Raw genomic sequence first — 25000 nt, 5'->3', positions numbered from 1 at the left:
GCTTGCTTTCTGAGCTGAGTATCGCTCCACCTCCGCCTCCTCCCGACACTTCCCCACCCCACCCAACACCTCCTTTTAGCACTTGCTACGAAGACTTAGCTTGGGCTGCCTGTGAAAGATTGCATGTAATGAGGAGCGCTGGGGGGATAAAGCGCAAAGTTTGATTTTTCGAGGGAGTTCACGTTACAGGAACGATGTCAATTGAGGTTTGTTTAAGGTTATTCTGTGTTATAGATTAACATAACCCCAGAAGGCAAGGAATAAGCTTTGTCTGTTGCAATCTATGTGGTTTAAGTGCAGTCGACGCAATTCCCGTGAAGTTCCAGCTCTTTTCTCGGGCATCTGTTGTCAACAGACATTTCAATAGGCCACTTTTTAAAACGCCATATATCTCTTTGTTTTCCCCCAAAAATTTTGCGCTAGTAATCCCTCGTGTGGTTACTTGATTGAAAACCAATCAGAGGCGTTGTCATCATAAGGCCATATCTGATTGGCCAAAATTTGGTGGGACCTGTTTCTAAACTTAGATAATACAGTAAATTGATGAGCCAAGATTAAATAAGACAGATCGACAGTTCTGGGTTATGGGCTTCTGGCAACGCCCTCCAATAGACGTCGATTTACATATCATCAATAATTCACAAAAGTCACCGGAAAAAAGTCATTGTTGATTTATGGTTCCTTCTGCAGGTACTGGAGCACAGATTACGTAAAACAAAACAAAAAAACAAAACAAAAAAAAGACAGAAAACAGAACAACTCCAAATACAATGCTTTCCGGCATATGCAGAAAGACTCTGATTTATTAATAATCTCTTACATATCCGGAAACACCTCAAACCGTTTTTAGCTACGACATCTTTTGCTCTCTATATTTCACGGTTCGAACCATTCCTAAAAGAGATGAACTACAGCTTGTACGTGAATATTTACCCGTTTACGGCCATAGTAATCCTAGGCTGAATGTCCTTGTGTTCCTGCGCATTTAAAACCTTTCAAGGCTAGTCCGCTTCACGATACCTGGCCTAGAAGTAATTTATTTGCTACTTTGAATTCACTTTGCATAAATGGAAAAAAGCGTAATAACAGCATTATTTGGTAACTGCAGAGCGTGGTATTAAGAAACGATTATTTACTTGCAAGAGTCAATCCTTGGTTTTCATCCACGTGATGAGACGGCCATGTTGGTGTACAAAACAATAGAAAATGGTTCCACGAGTTTTTGCATAATAATATAGTCAAATTCCCAAAAGACATTTTACAGCATTGTTCTGTACACCAAGATGGCCGCCGTGACGTCAGATCCAAACCCCCAATAATCCTTGCTTTGACATTAAATGCCGTATGTAATCGTGGTATGGAAAATTATCTCAGTTTTCAGTCAATTGTCTTCGTTGGTGATATCTGTTTTTCTGCTGCCACGAGTAAAAGTAAAAAAAAAAGGAAAGTGGTGCATTTATATAGCGCCCTTATCACTAACGTCTCAAAGGCGCTTTACAATGATCAATTTACCCCCAGCGGACTGGAAGCATATACAGGCGCAAATTGCAGCCGCTTCTAAGGAATCCATGCATGCTGGTACTCATTTTACCGACCTCGGAAGGATGGAAAGCTGAGTGAACTTTAGCGGGAAAGAAGGTCGCCAAATATTCCAGTCTCGGCAGAACCGGGAATGGAACCCGGGACCTTAGGGTTGGAAGGCAGAGATCTTACCACTGCGCCAACCCCTCCGCAGATGAGATCTTACCACTGCCCCAACCCCTCCGTTGAGCACGGATATTGCACATAAAACGATTCTTTTAAGGATGTAGCAACTTACATTAGAGAACCTGATGCGTTAATGCGGAAATTAGAATCTCCATTTGCAATTGTCGGCAGGAATGGATGCATGTCCGAGAGCTGCTCCTGCACTAAGGTACAAAGCACTTCTTTTCATTATTCAACGATCCATCCCTTTCATGTAGTGATTTCAATACGTACCTTTCAAATATCTTGTTCGCGTTTCCAGAGGCGGAACTTTTCAAAGTGCATTTCAAATCGATCATTAACAAAATCAGTGGTGTTTGGTTTTTATGTTAAAATAATTGTACGTTCTTAGTGCTTGAAAAAGAGCATCAGGGTAGAAGGGTAAAACTGAAAAAGTGTAAAGGGTTAAAGCTAGTTTTTATAGGTAAACGTAGAATTATCAGGGTCCAGTTCGTTCTCAGTCAGTGCTGCAATAACGGAGATGACACGGATTAGAAGAATATGTTCCACTGATGTAATACAGGTAGTAACCACTGCAATTCTGCACTTGAATATTCACGGACCAATTACAACAATTTGAATAATAGTTAAAACAGACCGTTCTTGTCACTTTTCCCTCGTGTTCCAGGGGATGAGCGCCGTTTAACCACCCAGTTGCGTGTGTCCCGCACCTGTTTTCAGGGACGCACCAATTGGGAATCCTTGTTCCCGCGTTTCCTTGGAAACGAAACCAAGCTGGCCCAAGTGTGTTGTCGCAATATAGAGTAGATGCACCGTTCGTTGTTTTTCTGTCAGCATTGCTCAATACTTGGTAGTTTTGGCATTCTAAATAAAGGAACATGCCGTCAATGAAATAATTCGTTGAATCTTATGCTACTGAGTTGCAACTGACGCGGAGACACTTGAAAAGGGAAATCATTGATGCTTGCAATACGCGCTGAATCATCTGACACCCTCAATTTAAACCCGCTGACCAGATGAACACTTTGTACTATTCGATAAATTACTTACGACCTCGGACAAAATTGTTGAAAAATGTCAATCTATTTCTACCTTGTCCAGAATCAAGTCTCATTACGGGTTTTTACACCCCCCCTCCCCCCTCCCAAAAATAAAATGATTTCGACAGATGGGTGGGTTATTCGCGGTTTTTCGTGAACAACATAAGAGGAAGCCTACAAGTTGATTCTAGGTCTATGTAATGGCATTTTCGCAGATAAAACTCCTTTTACATGAGTTCTTAAATGAGATTTGGCTTGCACGAGTGACCGTGGGTAATAATTTCTCACTCAAGACTTGTGATTAGCTGGAAAGGTCTGGTTTCGCGGGAAAACTGATCTAAGAATAACTTGTTATGTAAAAGCGCCGTTCCACAATAGCCCATTTCCGAGTTCATGTCGGCCTCCTCTTCAAAGCGAATCTAAGTCGAAGGTTTTCTTATGATAATTAGTTTTCATTCATATGTAAAGTAGAACTAATTACCATCACAAAAAGTTCGCACTTAGACTCACTTTGAAGAGGAGGCAGACAGGAACTCGGAAATGGCTTATTACAATGAAGTTGTTGGTTCCTGGTCATGGACTCCTGGCAGTACTTATATCATCGGATTGAAAAGATCTAATTAAGGGATATGGGTTACTCCAGCCCCTACCCCCATCTTGATACAGCTAATTGTTTCCTTTGTTGGCCTATGTCTACTTTAGCTGATGCCGATTGTCAGTTTGTAATACTTGCCATCTGGAATGCAGTAGCTCTGACCGTCTCCTCGGTAACCCTGCTTACAGGCACACTTATAGGATCCGAGCGTGTTTAAACAGAGAGCTGTTCCATTGATGCAATTGTACGCACCATTGGTGCACTCGTCAATGTCTTGGGGAAATTAAACGATATAGGAGGTTATTTCAAAATTGTCTCAACAACATGGAAAAGATTACCAGAATTGACGACATACACAATCAAATGATAAACTTGTTAATTATGTGTGACCACTCAACCTGTTGAATTTCCTAACCATAATACATAGACAATTTGCTTTTCCTTCTTGAGGGTTGTCGTCTTTTTTTTAATATCCTCAACAGATGTTAAATGTCCATTCGTCCTACGGCCGAGAAAGTAAGAAGCATGGGTCTGTCCGTGACATCAAGAATTACTTTGCATTCCAGACTCATGCCTCTCACCTGCTCGGTCCCGCTGAGTAATTAGATTCAGTCCTTCCGCAAGAAAGCTGCAACTATTTGTTCCCTCGGTTTAAATAGTCAGCAGTGAATAACATTTGAAACTGATTAGGTGCCATTTGAACCAAAGAGGACCACAATAGGCCTTATATATCACGGTTTTGGAAACCATCTTGACGGGTACCTTTCCGTTACATTTGTCTATAACTTTTTTCCCACAGACGCATGTCTGACTGAGTGTAAACTTCAAGCAATTGTATGGCAAAATTTAAAAATCGCTAGACAAATTCTATTGCAGGTAGGATCCTCAAATTTGTCAATGAAGTCCTTTGGTTAGCAACTAAAGATAACCATACACAATTTTTTTCTACATTCAGGGTTTTCTCTAGTGTTTTTAAGTCAGATTCCCGTAGAAACACTGTTATTTCGGACACGTTTGCCTCAAGATGGCTTCCAAAATTGCGGTAAGGCCTATTCCAGATAATATAGATATAGTGATCCGAATCCAAATCAGTTCCAAATTATTAATTCGAATCCTGATCAAGTTAACTAGATACTTGAGTGTTTGTAATCGAGTTTTAATAAACACTTGAAAAGCATTCAAGCATTCTCTTTGTCCAATCACACGAGAGGCAGAAAATGAAATGACAAAAATAACCATGAATACAACGATTTCATTTGAATAGTCGATTACGTCAGCGGCTGACGCTTAGTGATTGGCTTTAAAATGCCACGTATTATTATTAGTGACAAGCAGAGCACTTTTCTGTTATGTAATTGTTTCAAATGGGAAGAATCATTGTTGAAGTTCTTGTTCGCATATCAGGGAGTTTAAGAATCGATAACAAATAGCTACGGCTACAGCCGGCGACGACCGCTCCGACAAAAAAAAAAGAAAAAAAAAAAAAAGACTATCATTGCTGCTGCACGTGCGGCAGCAGTTTAGCATACCAGTATATTCTTACTGTCCTCTGCGTAACAAAGACGTGGAATAATTTGAAGTTTTTGCTACAAGGTGAGCGTACAAACATCACCGTTTCATTCTGTCTTTTCACTCTAAAACTGCTCGCACCAATTTACTTTTGGGACACTTCGCCCCGTTTATAGTGCGACGTGAACGAGATGGCAAAATTGCGAACGATGCACCATACTGAAAAGTTAAGGTAACGTTTTCGTCGACGTTTTCCTTCGAAGATCTCCAAGTCCCAGTCGTACCATCAAGACACGAGTTTACCAAGAGAAGACATCTTGTTGCAAACATTTTGGCTTTAAAAGATTGCCGAACGTGTGAAACTTGGTCACCTCGAAAATTTTAAGCATTTTGGTGTCGATTTTCACAGAAATATTTACCATTGAAAAGTGATAAATTGTTGGGTGTCAGAGGCGTTTATGATGCCATTAATTAATTTTTTTTTGGAAATTTTTAAGATTTCAAAGCTTTGGCACATCGACCTAACTAATATTGGATGAGTGAGCTTTTTTTCGCTTTAAGTTACCAAAGATACGTTACCTACTACCCTGTGCGTCTTATGTTAAAAGGATTTTTGATATCAATCGGCCACCTCGTAATTCTCAGCATGTTTGATCGATCCAACATATAATCTACATGTTGGGTCCTTCAACATTTATCGTCAGGCCTTTATGATTGCTTTATTTCTAAAACTGGTGTGCCATAGAAATGCAAAACTGAAGCAATCTTGTCACTATAAAAAGTAACTTTTACCTGCACAGTTGAAACCATCTCCAGTAAAACCGGTTTTACATGAGCAAAGGAAAGATGACAGTGTATTTTGACAAATGGCGTTAACATCACATACTGGGACTGAGGCGTTGCATTCGTCCCCGTCTGAAAACGTAGATTTGATGCAAGTAGTTAAATTAGAAAGCTTGAATCACCCTCATCATAAACATGATATCATCATTATCATCATCATTATCGTCATCCTCATCATCATCATCATCATCATCACGAGGTTTTTCTCTCCTGTCAAAAGGCAACATTCTATGTTTATCTGCCATTATTTGATTTTATTTGAAGTCTCCCCAAATACTAAGTAAAGCACTTTTTAGCGTAGTGGTGAGAGCACACTCGCCTCCATGTCCTTGGTTTAACTACCCTTCGTTATCATGGTCGTGTTAGTTTTCGTTTTTGTTACTCCCAGACTAAGCGCGTCTACTCTGCTAGCTCCAAAAGGTTTTAATCAAGTTAAGCAAGTCTTTTCCCTTTCGTCAAAAACCAACATGTTACTGTTGATAAGCTATAATTTCGTTAAGTTGAAGTCTCCTCAAACAGTTCTGTACTTCTTTGCGATGATAGAGACTTTAATTCCATTGATTATCTCCAAAATTAGCCAAGCAGGCATGGCACGACGCTAAAATATTCTGAAAACAGAATAGAAATACAAAGTGCAGGAGGTCGAGGCTGCTGTTAGATGGCTGGAACGTCTTACCTCCTGTCGACATATTGCAAGGAACCAACACAGCTTGGCCTGGTTTGATTGAATCAAGCCAGTAATTGCCACTAACCACCACGCTGTCTCCTTCACTCGCTTTGATCTCCGCGCATGATTCAGCAGGCACCTCCTTAATAGAGCCTAGGGGAACTATAAAGCGACAAACAATGGTTTTAGGACGGTGCTTATTAATTCAAAGGAACAAGTGTTATTGATTTCCAAAACGAAAATTGGAATCAACGAACGTTCATTGATTAATTCATCACGGGATCATTTGAACCCACAAATGACCAGCTCCCAATATCAGTGGCGTCAGTGGTTGGTTAGAGCGTCGCACCGGCATCACGAGGTCACGGGTACAAACTCCGTTGAAGTCCTGGGCCCGGTTGTTCAAAACCCAATTAACGCTAATCCCAGATTAAAAATTAACCAAGGAGTTTATTTCTCTACTCCCAGATGCTGTTCAACGCTGATATTGGGCAAAATTTTACATTAGAGGATGTCAATCTTGAAAAACAAAACCAAGTAAAAGAAACTTTCACCAAAAAGTTGAAAACGTGAAACAAGAGTTTACGCTAATCCTGGATTAAGTTAATCGCCTTTCGAACAACCGGGACCTGAAATTTTTCAGGCCTCTCTACGCATTTGCTAAAATTGCTTTCGTAACTGCGAGGATCATCGCTTCACTTGATCTCATATCCGTTGTACAATATATAATTCGTTCCATGTATCATTTCGTTCATATTTGCAACAAGTTAAAAACCAAAACAACGATACCTCTTTCGCTGGGTCTTGTGACATATATCCGATCTGAGTCTTGAACATAATCATCTGGTCTTGCTTCCCTTGTGCGACTATTTAACTCACACAAAGATCGACTCATGACGTAGTTGAGGCTTTGACATCGAATGTTGGAGTTGCATAACTTTCCGCAGGTCAATATGTTTGCGGTGTTGATTTCCTGAAACACGTGACCTCTTAACATCATACCGTATTTGGAATAAACACTTTTGCACTGCTGAACGTCCGCGCATGTTAAGAAAGACAGGTGAGACTCCAGAAACATGACCGCTGTGACGTAAAAATGCAAGATCTTGGACATTTTCATAGCAGGAAGCAAGTCAGGAAGAACCACGGGAAACTGTGCATATTAAAAAAAGAAATGGTAGAGAAATTAGTCTAAAATTTCTACTTAACAGTCATTTCTTGATTAACTTGACAGCAATAAAACGCAAGCATTTTTTACTGACCGCAATCGGAGGGGGATGTGTAAAGAATTTTTTTTAAGCTTACAAAGTGAAATTTAAACTACATTCTTTAATATCAATATCTTTCTACTTGGCTACGTTTTATGAATTTGTCCTTTAAATTGGTCGTAATTATTGAGTAATTAAGGGGAAAAGTCACGTGACTTAAGAAATAAAAGGAATTTCCCCTCATTTAAATTTCAAATGCCACGATCCAAAGCAGAATAATTCACGTAGTTCTGTTTATCAATTTGTCGCCAGAAGATTTAAAAAATATAAGGCGAAACTTCCTCCCATTTTAGAAAAAGCGAACGATAAAACTTGTTTCGCTCATCAAGAATAGGGATTTCGAAATTCTCGGTGGGGGGTCCTTAAGAATGGCTCCACCATGCCTTAACTAGCCTGAGATTTATTTCTGTCACGAATATCCCTAGATTCCTTTCTCCGCGCATTGGGCAGTTTTTCATTTATTTCTTACAGCATTGTCCAGCTCCGACGAAAAACATCATGTTTTGTCTGTGGCAATACTTTAAAGCCAAATTCTTCTATATCTCTACCTCCAGTGGAACTAGTAATTGTTTCAAAGACGATGAGAGAATTGACTTGCCAAGAGCAACTATTCAGAAAGCCGGGAAATGTTTATTTTAATGAAACAACTTTTTTTCGAAGGCACGTGGTGTCCAGTTCATCTATCTAAATTGCACAGGCAATACTTAAAGAATAACATTGGTATCTAAGTCATGATGAACAAAACTTCATTTGCGATTTTTTCTTTATACCTGTTGATAAATATGTTAGAAAACGTTACTGTTCTGTTCTAAATTTATCTCGAATGCCTCGCAGTTATAGATTCAACGAGCCGATGATCCCAACGTATGTTGGAACGTATGGAAATCGTTCTTTATCGAGACTGTAAACAGGATGATGCACTAGAGCGCCAAAAAAGAACAAGAGAGTACTCTGCTCCTTGGATAACTCCGTACATTACAAAACCCATCAGAAATCAAGATTACCATACTTCATTCACCATTCTTTCAAGGGTTCGTTTCCTTTTATGCGTGAACTGTAATTATCCGAGTTAATTTCATACATGAACTGTAATTTTAATTTTATACTTGAACTGTAATTATCAGATTTAATTTCTTAGTTTTGTGGCGGGTGGAAGAAGCCGCAGCATGCGTGATTCTCTAAGGTATTTTAATCTGAAATGGTGGCCTTTTTCGATGAGCAGGGAAAATTTTTTTTTTCGCATCGAGCGCCTTCGTTTATCTACATCCTGCACCATGCAAAATGATCTGATTTTTGTGTCCAACGATACGCTAGGCAGACGCGTCTTTTGGCAGGTCCATGACATGTCGTTTCGTGGAGACAGAGCCAACGAGTCGAGCTTCCTTTAATGCTTGAAGCCATAAAAAGGGCGAATCGCTTTTAAGCGTTTCATTGACAAGGGTTGAACTCGTTACTACATATTTATTAGAAGATTGATGATACTGGCTCCTGCATTTATGTGTTTAAATAAGTAACTCCAACTATTTATATTATAAGACGAGAAAATACACGCCACTGGCGATGTTTAAAACAACACTTTTAATTAACTTCCGCGGCTTCTAAGAAGTGAGTGCGTAAAGAATTGAAGCCCCGAGGTGAAATGATATGGAACTTTTTTAGTTATGAAATACGCTTTCAAAAGGTCTTTCACTTCTAGACTTGCTTCAAACTAATCTAGTAAAAACGAGGATCCGTAACTTACAGTACGGACCGAGAAAACGAGGTTAGTGAGATATTTATTATATCTCTGAGGTTAACCGGCGCGCGGGAAAGGAAACTAGTCAAAGTGAAGCGGAAGGTTCAACTGCCACAAAGAATGCCGTGCCAAAATCCCAAAAACTAAATCTTCTTGGCTGTTAAGTTTGAAATAGTTGCTTCCAAGATTCAAACAGTTTTCACTACAAGTTTATGCAACAGAAATGACATGAAAAATTCGCTAGATGATGTTTTGTCGAAATTTTAAATTTAGCGGGCTGTACAGCGGGCCGTACTGTAGAATACGGCCCGCTAATTTAGCCAATTACAGCGCGCGTACTATCTGAGAGATATAACAATGCTTTCTTCCACATGGCACGTAAAATAAACATCGATTTTGGGCGACGGATGTGTAGGTTAGCAGCATCCGCCATGTTTATTTATTACTCCTGAAACTGCTGACCATTTTCACTGCTTTTACTGGAACTGTATTAGGAACAGCCAAAAAGAACGGCGTCTGAATCAACATGAGTACTTTTGTTAATTTGGGTCGGTCCAAATTCCAATTGAGTTTGGCTCATGAAAAGATCGGCGTCTGAACCGGGCCTAAGTTGATCAGAAAACTTATTCTCTTTGAATATTTCCTTATTTTCCTATAAACGTCCTCTTGGGTATTCGTGTATTGACAATTGGTGGCTATGTTAAAACAACAAATATACTCACTGGACGTTTACTAGATTAGTTTGAAGCAAGTCTAGAAGTGAAAGACCTTTTGAAAGCGTATTTCATAACTAAAAAAGTTCCATATCATTTCACCTCGGGGCTTCAATTCTTTACGCACTCACTTCTTAGAAGCCGCGGAAGTTAATTAAAAGTGTTGTTTTAAACATCGCCAGTGGCGTGTATTTTCTCGTCTTATAATATAAATAGTTGGAGTTACTTATTTAAACACATAAATGCAGGAGCCAGTATCATCAATCTTCTAATAAATATGTAGTAACGAGTTCAACCCTTATCAATGAAACGCTTAAAAGCGATTCGCCCTTTTTATGGCTTCAAGCATTAAAGGAAGCTCGACTCGTTGGCTCTGTCTCCACGAAACGGCATGTCATGGACCTGCCAAAAGACGCGTCTGCCTAGCGTATCGTTGGACACAAAAATCAGATCATTTTGCATGGTGCAGGGTGTAGATAAACGAAGGCGCTCGATGCGAAAAAAAAAAAAAATTTTCCCTGCTCATCGAAAAAAGGCCACCATTTCAGATTAAAATACCTTAGAGAATCACGCATGCTGCGGCTTCTTCCACCCACCACAAAACTAAGAAATTAAATCTGATAATTACAGTTCAAGTATAAAATTAAAACTACAAGTTCATGTATGAAATTAACTCTGATAATTACAGTTCACGCATAAAAAGAAACGAACCCTTGAAAGAATGGTGAATGAAGTATGGTAATCTTGATTTCTGATGGGTTTTGTAATGTACGGAGTTATCCAAGGAGCAGAGTACTCTCTTGTTCTTTTTTGGCGCTCTAGTGCATCATCATATTTACAGTCTCGATAAAGAACGATTTCCATACGTTCCAACATACGTTGGGATCATCGGCTCGTTGAATCTATAACTGCGAGGCATTCGAGATAAATTTGCAAGAATGTTTTGAGTAACAAAATGTTTGTAGTCTCTAATTTCTTTGATGCAAGATTTGCTTTTTGGTAGCCCACATTTCCGCACTGCGTATGTTAAACTATGATCCGAGATTCCGAGATGTATAACAGCGGAGTCAGATCAATTCTCTTTGACATTGAGAAGAACCAAATCTATTACCGTGAATGAGGCTTCTGTCACCCAAGTTGGCTTGTCAATAATTAACTGATCTAACTGGTGAAGTGAGAGTGCGTGGATGTCCATTGGAATTTACACACGTCACAATTGAGATCGCCAATTATCATCAGTTATTTGTTTCCAGCGTCGCATTTTTGAAGAAAAGTCTCATAATCATTGATAAGCTCTACAAGGTCGGAATTTGAAGGCCTGTACCAAGTACATGTAATAAAAGATGTTATATGGACGACACATTTCGGCACAAATCATCTCGAGATGACCCCGCACTAAGTCGTTTAGCAAAGAGATTTTTTTCACTGGTCCTGGTTTCTCCCATCAGGTTTAATGATGTACAAGGCATACTTTAAAAGGTACGACACACAGAGAGCTTTTTGAAAATGGTCTATGAATTGAAAACCTCGTCGCCACGGTATAAGCTGTAATGCCAACTGTTACTAGCTTTTTGCAAAAACGGGACAGATTGATGTAGTGAGATATATGTCATCCGGTTGCAAACACGCCATTGAATTCCCTTAATAAGTAGATCGGAGCACTCATCTAAAGCTTTTCTCTTTGAAAGAAGTCTAGAAGTGAAATACCGTACCTGATGAAAGCGTATTTCAGAGCCAGAAATTTCCTTGTGATTTGATCCCGGTGATTGAATTTTATAAGCGCTCACTTCTTATAGGAGCAGCGGGAGTAAGTGTTGTTTAAAAAAAAACCTGGCTTATTTTTCTCTTCTTATAAATAGTTGGGGTTACTTAAAATACATAAATGCATGGCGAATGCCTTCGGCAATCGCAAGGCGCCTTGCGGCGCCAAAAATGTTACTCCTGGTGCTTTTACAAATATGTCCGCCATTTTACAAAACTGTCGAACACCCAGCTTGCGTCTCCTTAAATGGACACAAAACTCATCTTTTTTGACCTTGTGGGGAACATAAAGTGAAAGTGACAAAGACAACATTCTTCCTGGCTGATCGACAGAGGCCACCATTTCGGGTTTAAAGTATTTTAGACCATCGTGCATGTTGCCGCTGCTTCCAGCTGTTATGAAACTAAGAAGTTAAGTACAGATAATTATACAAAAATTTGGTTTTATCAACGGAGTTGATAATGTAAATTGGCCACCGTACAGAGATTCTAAAAGCTGACGTTTCGAGCGTTAGCCCTTCGTCAGAGCGAATCGAGGGATTATGGGCTACGTGTAGTTTTTATAGTAGAGTAGGAGCTACGCTATTGGTGGTAACATGGCAACGTGAAAAATAGGAATATATTAGTAAAATGAAAAGCGTTCGTTATTACCGTGAGGATTAAGGGTGCCGATTTGAAAGATGAATTTATGTTCCAGATTCTTGCGGCTTTCCGTCGTACCTAGATGTAGGGAAAGGCCGCAGATAGCCATGTGTTTTTTGGAGTGGTTAGGCAGATTAAAATGGCGAGCGACTGGCTTAGATGCATCCTTGTCATTTTTCTCAACATCGCGAAGGTGTTCACGGAATCGGTCACTTAGTCGTCTACCTGTCTCACCAATGTATAATTTATTGCATAACGTACAGGTTGCCAAAGTTGCCTACGTTTTTGTCGCGTTTGAATGAAATAAGTGGAGGTAACGAAAAGATTCTACCAGTCTCGGGATCATTTTGCGCGCGCTCACGATGCAAAACTTGTCTTTTCATTGTTAACACTAGCAAGATATCGGGACCTAAGCGATCTGTTAAGATCACCGATCGTTTCACATGTACCTCCGAAAATGTCATTTATTGCATAACCTGTACGTTATGCAATAAATTATACATTGGTGAGACAGGTAGACGACTAAGTGACCGATTCCGCGAACACCTTCGCGATGTTGAGAAAAATGACAAGGATGCATCTAAGCCAGTCGCTCGCCATTTTAATCTGCCTAACCACTCCAAAAAACACATGGCTATCTGCGGCCTTTCCCTACATCTAGGTGCGACGGAAAGCCGCAAGAATCTGGAACATAAATTCATCTTTCAAATCGGCACCCTTAATCCTCACGGTAATAACGAACGCTTTTCATTTTACTAATATATTCCTATTTTTCACGTTGCCATGTTACCACCAATAGCGTAGCTCCTACTCTACTATAAAAACTACACGTAACCCATAATCCCTTCATACAGATAATTATAGTTGATGAATGTTCCCTCTTTAAAAGTAAAACGATTTAAAAATAAACACATCAAAAACTGAAACGGAGGCAAAAAAAAACATTATTTTTGTGCTTTTACAAATATGTCCAGTATTTTACAAAACTGTCGAACACCCAGCTTAAATGGGCACAAAACTCATCTTTTTTGACCTTGTGGGGAACATAAAGTGAAAGTGACAAAGACAACATTCTTCCTGGCTGATCGACAGAGGCCACCATTTCGGGTTTAAAGTATTTTAGACCATCGTGCATGTTGCCGCTGCTTCCAGCTGTTATGAAAATAAGAAGTTAAGTACAGATAATTATAGTTGATGAATGTTCCCCCTTTAAAAGTAAAACGATTTAAAAATAAACACATCAAAAACTGAAACGGAAGCAAAAAAAAAACAGTATTTTTGTAACGAGTATCGAGTCAACTTGCAAAATCGTCTGTGTATTTGGTCATAAACTATCTTCTAACACCTGATTCTCATTAAGATATCCAAATTTTGTTTCTCAGCAGTTTGTTTTTATTAGTACGCAAGTAGATTAATTTCGATTGTCTTCACTGGTCGTAATCACTCCCATTAGAATTAATAATGTACAAGGCGCATTTTAAGATCAGCGCGACACACACAGAGCTTTTTGAAAAAGGTATCTAAATTAAAAAACTCTTCGCCACCGGATCAGATGTAATGCCAACTGTTACTAGTTTATTAGCAAAAACAGAGCAACCGTGATGAGATATGTGTAGTGATAGCGAGCACGCCATGGAATTCCCTTATTTAAGTTGATCAGAGAACTTTCAACTTTTATAAACTTATTTCCTTTGAATTTAAATAGCTCCACCATCGCCACCTACAAATTCCGCAAAACTGCAAGATGCAAAAAGTTCTCAATTCTATATTTAAAAAACTTGGAAGGGTAAAAAAAAGTCTTGATTAAGATAAGATGTCGGCTCATCGACAACTTATACATCAAGAATTGACAAATCATTAGGTGGCAACAGTGGGCTCCTTACATTCCCGGTTGGTAAATTTTAAATTGTAAATCTTTCAACCAAAATTGAACGAAGATTATCTGGTTTATCGCTGGCTTAAATTTTCACATTTAGTTGACTATGAAATGGTCCGTCAGTGTTCAGTGCTGATGTTTAGGAGGATCGATAAGAGAACGATGAGCTTATGGCAATGGTCCAAAATTTGCCAACAAACCGATCCCCCTTCTGAAGCTTATCCTTTAATAACTTGCCGCAGTTGTTCCACAAAGTGGAACAATAATCAAAATATGGTTTTACTAGGCTCTTATATACCTTCTCGAGTGAATTCAAAGGAACAATCTCACAGACCATGTCATTATAACTGTACCAAGTAACCTTCTCATCAGTCTTAACCACTACTGTAGACATTTATGTGTGTCAACTTGAGAAACAGGTGTGTTGTTTGCCACAACGGGATGCTCGAAACTCTTATTTCTCAGATATAACCATAACAAATAAGCATGAATTTAGACTTAGCTGGGTGCATTAGGAGTTTGTTTCTATGAGCCAATTTCTCACATGTTCGAGGTCAGTATTCAATTTTAATTTGGGATAAGTTCGTTGGCATCGTAGGAATATGCAAAAATTTGAGTGTCATCTGCATATATGCAAGGAGTGGCTGATGTTTGGCAGTCTGGTAAACCATTAACATATAATAGGAACAACAGGGGGTCGAAGATTGAGCCCTGGGGCACTCCACATTTTTGAAGAAAAATCTCATAATCATTGAAAAGCTCTACAAGGTCGGAATTTGGAGGTCTATACCAAGTACATATAATAAAAGATTTCTTATATGGGCGACAGATTTCGGCACAAATCATCTCCACAAGGCCCGGCACTACTGAAGTCATTTAGCAAAGAGAAAGCAAAGCATAGAGATCGTTTTCACTGGTCTTGGTTAAGAAGCACGACACACAGTAAAAATGTACAAGGCGTATTTTAAGATCAGCGCGATACATAAAGAGCTTTTTGTAAAACGTCTCTAAATTGAAAAACTCTTCGCCACCGGATCAGATGTAATGCCAACTATTACTAGTTTATTGGCAAAAACGGAGCAACCGCGATGAGATCTGTGTAATGAAGCTAGCACGCCATGGAATTCCTTTATATTAGGCCCGGTTCAGACGCCGATCTTTTCATGAGCCGAACCTAATTCCTTGAATTAAGTACATGAAAAGATCGGTGCCTAAATCAATTTGGAACGGCTATTTCAATTTGGAACGGCTCTCACCCGTTCTTCCCGCCTGGCTTATGCAAACTTAAAATGCAATGCGGTCTGCATCTTTTTTCTTCGAATTACTGCTTTCTTCCACATGGCACGTAAAATAAACATCGATTTTGGGCGACGGATGTGAAGGTTAGCAGCATCCGCCATGTTTATTTACTACTCCTGAAAACTGCTGACCATTTTCACTGCTTTTACTGGAACTGTATTAGGAACGGTCAAAAAGAACGGCGTCTGAATCAACAGGAGTACTTTTGTTATTTTGGGTCAGTCCAAATTCGAATTGAGTTTGGCTCATGAAAAGATCGGCGTCTGAACCGGGCCTAAGTTGATCAGAAAACTTTCAGTCAACTTTTAAAAACTTATTCTCTTTGAACATTTTCTTATTTTCCTATAAACGTCCTCTTGGGTATTCGTGTACTGACAATTGGTGGCTATGTTAAAACAACAAATATACTCACTGGACGTTTACTAGATTAGTTTGAAGCAAGTCTAGAAGTGAAAGACCTTTTGAAAGCGTATTTCATAACTAGAAAAGTTCCATATGATTTCACCTCGGGGCTTCAATTCTTTACGCACTCACTTCTTAGAAGCCGCGGAAGTTAATTAAAAGTGTTGTTTTAAACATCGCCGGTGGCGTGTATTTTCTCGTCTTATAATATAAATAGTTGGATTTACTTATTTAAACACATAAATGGAGGAAACAGTATCATCAATCTTCTAAAAAATATGTAGTAACGAGTTCAACCCTTGTCAATGAAACGCTTAAAAGCGATTCGCCCTTTTTATGGCTTCAAGCATTAAAGGAGGCTCGACTCGGTGGCTCTGTCTCCACGAAACGACATGTCATGGACTTGCCAAAAGACGCGTCTGCCTAGCGTATCGTTGGACACAAAAATCAGATCATTTTGCATGGTGCAGGGTATAGATAAACGAAGGCGCTAGATGCGAAAAAAAAAAATTTTCCCTGCTCATCGAAAAAGGCCACCATTTCAGATTAAAATACCTTAGAGAATCACGCATGCTGCGGCTTCTTCCACCCGCCACAAAACAAAGGAATTAAATCTGATAATTACAGTTCAAGTATAAAATTAAAACTACAGTTCATGTATGAAATTAACTCTGATAATTACAGTTCACGCATAAAAGGAAACGAACCCTTGAAAGAATGGTGAATGAAGAATGGTAATCTTGATTTCTCATGGGTTTTGTATATGTCATCCGGTTGCAACCTCGCCATTGAATTCCCTTAATAAGTAGATCGGAGCACTCATCTAAAGCTATTCTCGATGCGATTACTTATGTTTTAACTTCACTCGATGTATTTCAACTTTTTTCCGCGGTCGATAGATGATGATGATGATGATGATGATGATGATGTATTTATATAGTCTTACAGCTTCGTCCTCGTCACGTACAAATTCCGAAACCTTCTGATGGTCCCTGTTAAGGTGTTGTTTGTAAATATAACTCGTTATGACGAGGAAACACTCTAGAGCTCGTAGGAAATGTAGGTGGCCGCGTTAAAACAACAAATATACTCACTGAACTTTGAAACAAGTCTAGAAGTGAAATACCGTACCTGATGAAAGCGTATTTCAGAGCCAGAAATTTCCTTGTGATTTGATCCCGGTGATTGAATTTTATAAGCGCTCACTTCTTATAGGAGCAGCGGGAGTAAGTGTTGTTTAAAAAAAACCTGGCTTATTTTTCTCTTCTTATAAATAGTTGGGGTTACTTAAAATACATAAATGCATGGCGAATGCCTTCGGCAATCGCAAGGCGCCTTGCCGGCGCCAAAAATGTTACTCCTGGTGCTTTAACAAATATGTCCGCCATTTTACAAAACTGTCGAACACCCAGCTTGCGTCTCCTTAAATGGGCACAAAACTCATCTTTTTTGACCTTGTGGGGAACATAAAGTGAAAGTGACAAAGACAACATTCTTCCTGGCTGATCGACAGAGGCCACCATTTCGGGTTTAAAGTATTTTAGACCATCGTGCATGTTGCCGCTGCTTCCAGCTGTTATGAAACTAAGAAGTTAGGAACAGATAATTATAGTTGATGAATGTTCCCCCTTTAAAAGTAAAACGATTTAAAAATAAACACATCAAAAACTGAGACGGAAGCAAAAAAAAACAGTATTTTTGTAACGAGTATCGAGTCAACTTGCAAAATCGTCTGTGTATTTGGTCATAAACTATCTTCTAACACCTGATTCTCATTAAGATATCCAAATTTTGTTTCTCAGCAGTTTGTTTTTATTAGTACGCAAGTAGATTAATTTCGATTGTCTTCACTGGTCGTAATCACTCCCATTAGAATTAATAATGTACAAGGCGCATTTTAAGATCAGCGCGACACACAGAGAGCTTTTTGAAAAAGGTATCTAAATTAAAAAACTCTTCGCCACCGGATCAGATGTAATGCCAACTGTTACTAGTTTATTAGCAAAAACAGAGCAACCGTGATGAGATATGTGTAGTGATAGCGAGCACGCCATGGAATTCCCTTATTTAAGTTGATCAGAGAACTTTCAACTTTTATAAACTTATTTCCTTTGAATTTAAATAGCTCCACCATCGCCACCTACAAATTCCGCAAAACTGCAAGATGCAAAAAGTTCTCAATTCTATATTTAAAAAACTTGGAAGGGTAAAAAAAAGTCTTGATTAAGATAAGATGTCGGCTCATCGACAACTTATACATCAAGAATTGACAAATCATTAGGTGGCAACAGTGGGCTCCTTACATTCTCGGTTGGTAAATTTTAAATTGTAAATCTTTCAACCAAAATTGAACGAAGATTATCTGGTTTATCGCTGGCTTAAATTTTCACATTTAGTTGACTATGAAATGGTCCGTTAGTGTTCAGTGCTGATGTTTAGAAGGATCGATAAGAGAACGATGAGCTTATGGCAATGGTCCAAAATTTGCCAACAAACCGATCTCCCTTCTGAAGCTTATCCTTTAATAACTTGCCGCAGTTGTTCCACAAAGTGGAACAATAATCAAAATATGGTTTTACTAGGCTCTTATATACCTTCTCGAGTGAATTCAAAGGAAAAATCTCACAGACCATGTCATTATGGCTGTACCAAGTAACCTCATCAGTCTTAACCACTAGACATTTATGTGTGTCAACTTGAGAAACAGGTGTGTTGTTTGCCACAACGGGATGCTCGAAACTCTTATTTCTCAGATATAACAATAACAAATAAGCATGAATTTAGACTTAGCTGGGTGCATTAGGAGTTTGTTTCTATGAGCCAATTTCTCACATGTTCGAGGTCAGTATTCAATTTTAATTTGGGATAAGTTCGTTGGCATCGTAGGAATATGCAAAAATTTGAGTGTCATCTGCATATATGCAAGGAGTGGCTGATGTTTGGCAGTCTGGTAAACCATTAACATATAATAGGAACAACAGGGGGTCGAAGATTGAGCCCTGGGGCACTCCACATTTTTGAAGAAAAATCTCATAATCATTGAAAAGCTCTACAAGGTCGGAATTTGGAGGTCTATACCAAGTACATATAATAAAAGATTTGTTATATGGGCGACAGATTTCGGCACAAATCATCTCCAGAAGGCCCGGCACTACTGAAGTCATTTAGCAAAGAGAAAGCAAAGCAAAGAGATCGTTTTCACTGGTCTTGGTTGAGAAGCACGACACACAGTAAAAATGTACAAGGCGTATTTTAAGATCAGCGCGATACATAAAGAGCTTTTTGTAAAACGTCTCTAAATTGAAAAACTCTTCGCCACCGGATCAGATGTAATGCCAACTATTACTAGTTTGTTGGCAAAAACGGAGCAACCGCGATTAGATCTGTGTAGTGAAGCTAGCACGCCATGGAATTCCTTTATATTAGGCCCGGTTCAGACGCCGATCTTTTCATGAGCCGAACCTAATTCCTTGAATTAAGTACATGAAAAGATCGGTGCCTAAATCAATTTGGAACGGCTATTTCAATTTGGAACGGCTCTCACCCGTTCTTCCGGCCTGGCTTATGTAAACTTAAAATGCAATGCGGTCTGCATCTTTTTTCTTCGAATTACTGCTTTCTTCCACATGGCACGTAAAATAAACATCGATTTTGGGCGACGGATGTGAAGGTTAGCAGCATCCGCCATGTTTATTTACTACTCCTGAAAACTGCTGACCATTTTCACTGCTTTTACTGGAACTGTATTAGGAACGGTCAGAAAGAACGGCGTCTGAATCAACAGGAGTACTTTTGTTATTTTGGGTCAGTCCAAATTCGAATTGAGTTTGGCTCATGAAAAGATCGGCGTCTGAACCGGGCCTAAGTTGATCAGAAAACTTTCAGTCAACTTTTAAAAACTTATTCTCTTTGAACATTTCCTTATTTTCCTATAAACGTCCTCTTGGGTATTCGTGTACTGACAATTGGTGGCTATGTTAAAACAACAAATATACTCACTGGACGTTTACTAGATTAGTTTGAAGCAAGTCTAGAAGTGAAAGAACTTTTGAAAGCGTATTTCATAACTAGAAAAGTTCCATATGATTTCACCTCGGGGCTTCAATTCTTTACGCACTCACTTCTTAGAAGCCGCGGAAGTTAATTAAAAGTGTTGTTTTAAACATCGCCGGTGGCGTGTATTTTCTCGTCTTATAATATAAATAGTTGGATTTACTTATTTAAACACATAAATGGAGGAAACAGTATCATCAATCTTCTAAAAAATATGTAGTAACGAGTTCAACCCTTGTCAATGAAACGCTTAAAAGCGATTCGCCCTTTTTATGGCTTCAAGCATTAAAGGAAGCTCGACTCGGTGGCTCTGTCTCCACGAAACGACATGTCATGGACTTGCCAAAAGACGCGTCTGCCTAGCGTATCGTTGGACACAAAAATCAGATCATTTTGCATGGTGCAGGGTATAGATAAACGAAGGCGCTCGATCCGAAAAAAAAAAACATTTTTCCCTGCTCATCGAAAAAGGCCACCATTTCAGATTAAAATACCTTAGTGAATCACGCATGCTACGGCTTCTTCCACCCGCCACAAAACAAAGGAATTAAATCTGATAATTACTGTTCAAGTATAAAATTAAAACTACAGTTCATGTATGAAATTAACTCTGATAATTACAGTTCACGCATAAAAGGAAACGAACCCTTGAAAGAATGGTGAATGAAGAATGGTAATCTTGATTTCTCATGGGTTTTGTATATGTCATCCGGTTGCAACCTCGCCATTGAATTCCCTTAATAAGTAGATCGGAGCACTCATCTAAAGCTATTCTCGATGCGATTACTTATGTTTTAACTTCACTCGATGTATTTCAACTTTTTTCCGCGGTCGATAGATGATGATGATGATGATGATGTATTTATATAGTCTTACAGCTTCGTCCTCGTCACGTACAAATTCCGAAACCTTCTGATGGTCCCTGTTAAGGTGTTGTTTGTAAATATAACTCGTTCTGACGAGGAAACACTCTAGAGCTCGTAGGAAATGTAGGTGGCCGCGTTAAAACAACAAATATACTCACTGAACTTTGAAACAAGTCTAGAAGTGAAATACCGTACCTGATGAAAGCGTATTTCAGAGCCAGAAATTTCCTTGTGATTTGATCCCGGTGATTGAATTTTATAAGCGCTCACTTCTTATAGGAGCAGCGGGAGTAAGTGTTGTTTAAAAAAAACATGGCTTATTTTTTTTCTTCTTATAAATAGTTGGGGTTACTTAAAATACATAAATGTATGGCGAATGCCTTCGGCAATCGCAAGGCGCCTTGCCGGCGCCAAAAATGTTACTCCTGGTGCTTTAACAAATATCTCCGCCATTTTACAAAACTGTCGAACACCCAGCTTGCGTCTCCTTAAATGGGCACAAAACTCATCTTTTTTGACCTTGTGGGGAACACAAAGTGAAAGTGACAAAGACAACATTCTTCCTGGCTGATCGACAGAGGCCACCATTTCGGGTTTAAAGTATTTTAGACCATCGTGCATGTTGCCGCTGCTTCCAGCTGTTATGAAACTAAGAAGTTAGGAACAGATAATTATAGTTGATGAATCTTCCCCCTTTAAAAGTAAAACGATTTAAAAATAAACACATCAAAAACTGAGACGGAAGCAAAAAAAAACAGTATTTTTGTAACGAGTATCGAGTCAACTTGCAAAATCGTCTGTGTATTTGGTCATAAACTATCTTCTAACACCTGATTCTCATTAAGATATCCAAATTTTGTTTCTCAGCAGTTTGTTTTTATTAGTACGCAAGTAGATTAATTTCGATTGTCTTCACTGGTCGTAATCACTCCCATTAGAATTAATAATGTACAAGGCGCATTTTAAGATCAGCGCGACACACAGAGAGCTTAAGCTTTTCGAAAAAGGTATCTAAATTAAAAAACTCTTCGCCACCGGATCAGATGTAATGCCAAATGTTACTAGTTTATTAGCAAAAACAGAGCAACCGTGATGAGATATTTGTAGTGCTGGCGAGCACGCCATGGAATTCCCTTATTTAAGTTGATCAGAGAACTTTCAACTTTTATAAACTTATTTCCTTTGAATTTAAATAGCTCCTCCATCGCCACCTACAAATTCCGCAAAACTGCAAGATGCGACAAACATTCGCAATGTTAGCATACCACTGGTGGAACTGTCAAATACTGGACACCAAATAAGTTCACACTCTTTAGTTGCTCTCTCCTGTCCAGTGCTAATGTCAACTTGAGAGCGAAGAGTGGGCAGCTTTGCTATTGATTGAAAGTTCGAATGAGGCCTAACACTACTGTGAAGTTTTTGTACCCAATTTTTCCATCAGGGATCAACCTTAGTATTGGAATTGGGCCCACACAAGGACAGAGAAAAACTCTGACCAGGGTGGGATTAGAACCCACGACCTTCGGATTAGATCACCGCTGCTCTACCGACTGAGCTACAAGGCCAGAACGGGAGCTGGCCGTAACATCTCACATACCCACGGCCAGCTCACGTTCTGGCCGTGGGTATTACTCCAAATGCTACTGAAGGACAACAACTAGCGATTAGCTTTGCTATTGTCTTGCTCTTTGCGGCTTCCAGAGCAGCACGACCTAACAACTGGCGTTTGCTTGTGCTTATTTCTGTAGTGCCATTGAAGGATTTGGATAAGCAAAGACCTACAGTCGATTGTTCGCAGTGCACGTTGGACATCTTCTAAGTTGTAGGTCTTAAATGATAGGCGGAGTGCTTTCTGCTTCCACATGGGCGGTCTCCAGTGCTTGCTCTCTTTCACTGTGTTGAGGTGGGCACTTCCTATTTTCTTTAACAGGTGACTGAAAAAATCCCAGTTCAACATTTGTGAATGTAAAGTGGCACCATTTTGCTTCAGAAAAAAAAACAATGTAACATTAAGCTAAGTATTATATAAAAATAAAACTTCAAGAAGTCGCAAAACTATGATTTTTTTGTTTGTTTCTTTGGTTTTGAACGGCTGCCCTCGAGCATTCTTGCCCGTGTTCGAGCTGCGTGGGTAACCTACGTGGTAAATAATTAAACACTTTTTGCTTGAGTCCTTCGGTAAATAGCGCGACCTAACACTCGTTACTTTACACCACTCGCGTGGTAATTATCGGTCAATTACCTTGCTCGTCGAAAGACAAAACTACCCTATCGCTCTTACGCGTTTCGAAGGTCTTGCTGTTAATTGCTTTGATGTATGAGAACGCTTATTTAATGTCTGGTGATCGTTTAAGCCTGGTTTTCACCGACACGAGCACAATCATAAGCATATAATAGACTTAAACAAAGAGCACAAAAAATCATTTGATGTCGTAACAAATAGTAATCACAGGACCTTCGAAACGCTTAATTTGCTTCTTTAAACGGAGATTTTATTATTAAATGGTAGTACTCGTAATGAAAGTAAAGTGAAGCCATGAAGCTAAGATAAAGTGAAGCTACGATCCTCGCAGTTATGTTCTATATGTGATTCATTTCTTATATCATTTCGTTCGTTAATGAAAATACTTACCAGGAGCACAGGGATTGTGTGCAGAGTTATTGCATTCCACCAATTCTGTTAACCATACCATGTATCTTTCGTGCCTTGCACGGTCTTTTAGAAGTCGAAGATGCACTTGAGGAGCTTGTTTACCCCCAAGAGAACTGAATAATTTTAGGTGCCTCATGTCCAGGATGCCTTGACTCAAAGTGGTTTTCGAGGGCCCTCCTTGTAATTAACAACATATCCTCAAAGCAATTTCTTAGTTCTCCCTCTGTGTCTTTGCCTCTTTGTGTCCATAAATGCAGCACAAAACAAGGAGCGTTCACTTTGACAGCCCGGGGCCGGGCCCGTTTCTCGAAAGTGCAGAATACTTTTCGGGCCCGAAAAGCCATAACTGCCAACTGCTTGTTTTGGAAATCCGATCTCTTAACATGTTTTCAAGGTAACAAAAAGCAAAAGGAGTGTGAAGTTTGACGACTTTAATCCTCTCTGTTCTTGAGATACAAAGGGAATTGTGACAACCGAAAATGGCCCGTAAAGTTTCGGGACTTTCGAGAAACAAGCACCTGGGCCCAGTTGCTCGAAAGTCGATTAATTTAATTTAGGATTAGCGTAAACTTTGATTCCACTTTGCTTATTTTAGATTTTTAGCGGAGCTCCGCGCGCGCCGAGCACCATAGTCAAGAAAATATGGTAACCCATCGATGTGAGAAAATGTGGTTTTATAGCCATGACGTCATCAACGTCCGTACGTACGTACAACGTACCTTCCGCCCCTTCATGTATGCCAATGTGACTAGTACATGTAACCATATCACGGGCTAAGACAGAGCTGAAAAACGACTGCGCACGCGCCAGATAGGGAGCACAAATCGTGCAAATGAACGCAAAGTGTGCATTTCGATCGTTTGATCTCGTCTTCTGCCTGTGTCACTTTATAACTCTTGACGGTGTGAATTTTGGAAGTGAGATCATGGTGATTTAATTTAAGCAGACACATCAGATCTGTGTAACATATTTGTGTGGAATTTTTGGGCCATGAGATCCAAACCCAGTTAAATTATTATTAAGCCCAAAAGGCTTAAAGTTGCAGAGAAAAGATTTACAACTTCTTGTCACAATTTTTTTTTTAAACGACACGCCTTCTGTAAGAAAATTAAGTATGATATTTAGTGAATATAAAACAATGACGTCAACAGAAATTCGCTTATAAGCGAATTACCTTACCAAAGCAGATCCACCAGGGGGTCGAAGTGGATGAAACAGGAAATTCCCTAAACTGTATGCCACGAGCGTGTTGTTATGGAGACAATGCGGCTGCAGCACGCGCGGATGGGCTCCGATGATGATCTGCACACCAAGCGAAATTAGTTGTTTGCTTATACGACGCTGGTACGGAAGAGGCTGTGAATGCAGTTC

At 39.4% G+C, this 25000-nt stretch overlaps 1 protein-coding gene across 1 annotated transcript; it reads right to left on the bottom strand.

Annotated features, from left to right (window-relative positions):
* Window positions 1-766: 766 nt before the first annotated feature.
* Window positions 767-11907, bottom strand: LOC138013424 (uromodulin-like). The gene is made up of 6 exons (XM_068860508.1): window positions 11790-11907; window positions 7151-7514; window positions 6371-6523; window positions 5644-5766; window positions 3481-3615; window positions 767-2571 (listed from the first exon to the last, which is right to left on the bottom strand). The coding sequence occupies exons 2-6, from the start codon at window positions 7479-7481 to the stop codon at window positions 2204-2206; spliced, it is 1110 nt and encodes a 369-aa protein (XP_068716609.1). The 5' UTR covers window positions 7482-7514; window positions 11790-11907; the 3' UTR covers window positions 767-2203.
* Between the last annotated feature and the right edge of the window lie 13093 nt (window positions 11908-25000).

This window comes from Montipora foliosa, chromosome 8 (assembly GCF_036669935.1).
Source record: "Montipora foliosa isolate CH-2021 chromosome 8, ASM3666993v2, whole genome shotgun sequence".
NCBI lineage: Eukaryota > Metazoa > Cnidaria > Anthozoa > Scleractinia > Acroporidae > Montipora > Montipora foliosa.
The sequence above is the reverse complement of the archived record's forward strand: the minus strand, read 5'-3'. Positions and strand labels throughout refer to the sequence as shown.

Bases quoted from the DNA above. Each gene is read 5' to 3' on its own strand.
- LOC138013424 (XM_068860508.1), bottom strand. From the start codon at position 7,481: ATGAAAATGTCCAAGATCTTGCATTTTTACGTCACAGCGGTCATGTTT. The intron at 6,524-7,150 runs GTATCGTTGTTT...GTCGCTTTATAG, and splicing joins CACAAGACCCAGCGAAAGAG to TTCCCCTAGGCTCTATTAAG. The intron at 2,572-3,480 runs GCAAGTATTACA...TCCTTTATTTAG, and splicing joins GAGCTACTGCATTCCAGATG to AATGCCAAAACTACCAAGTA.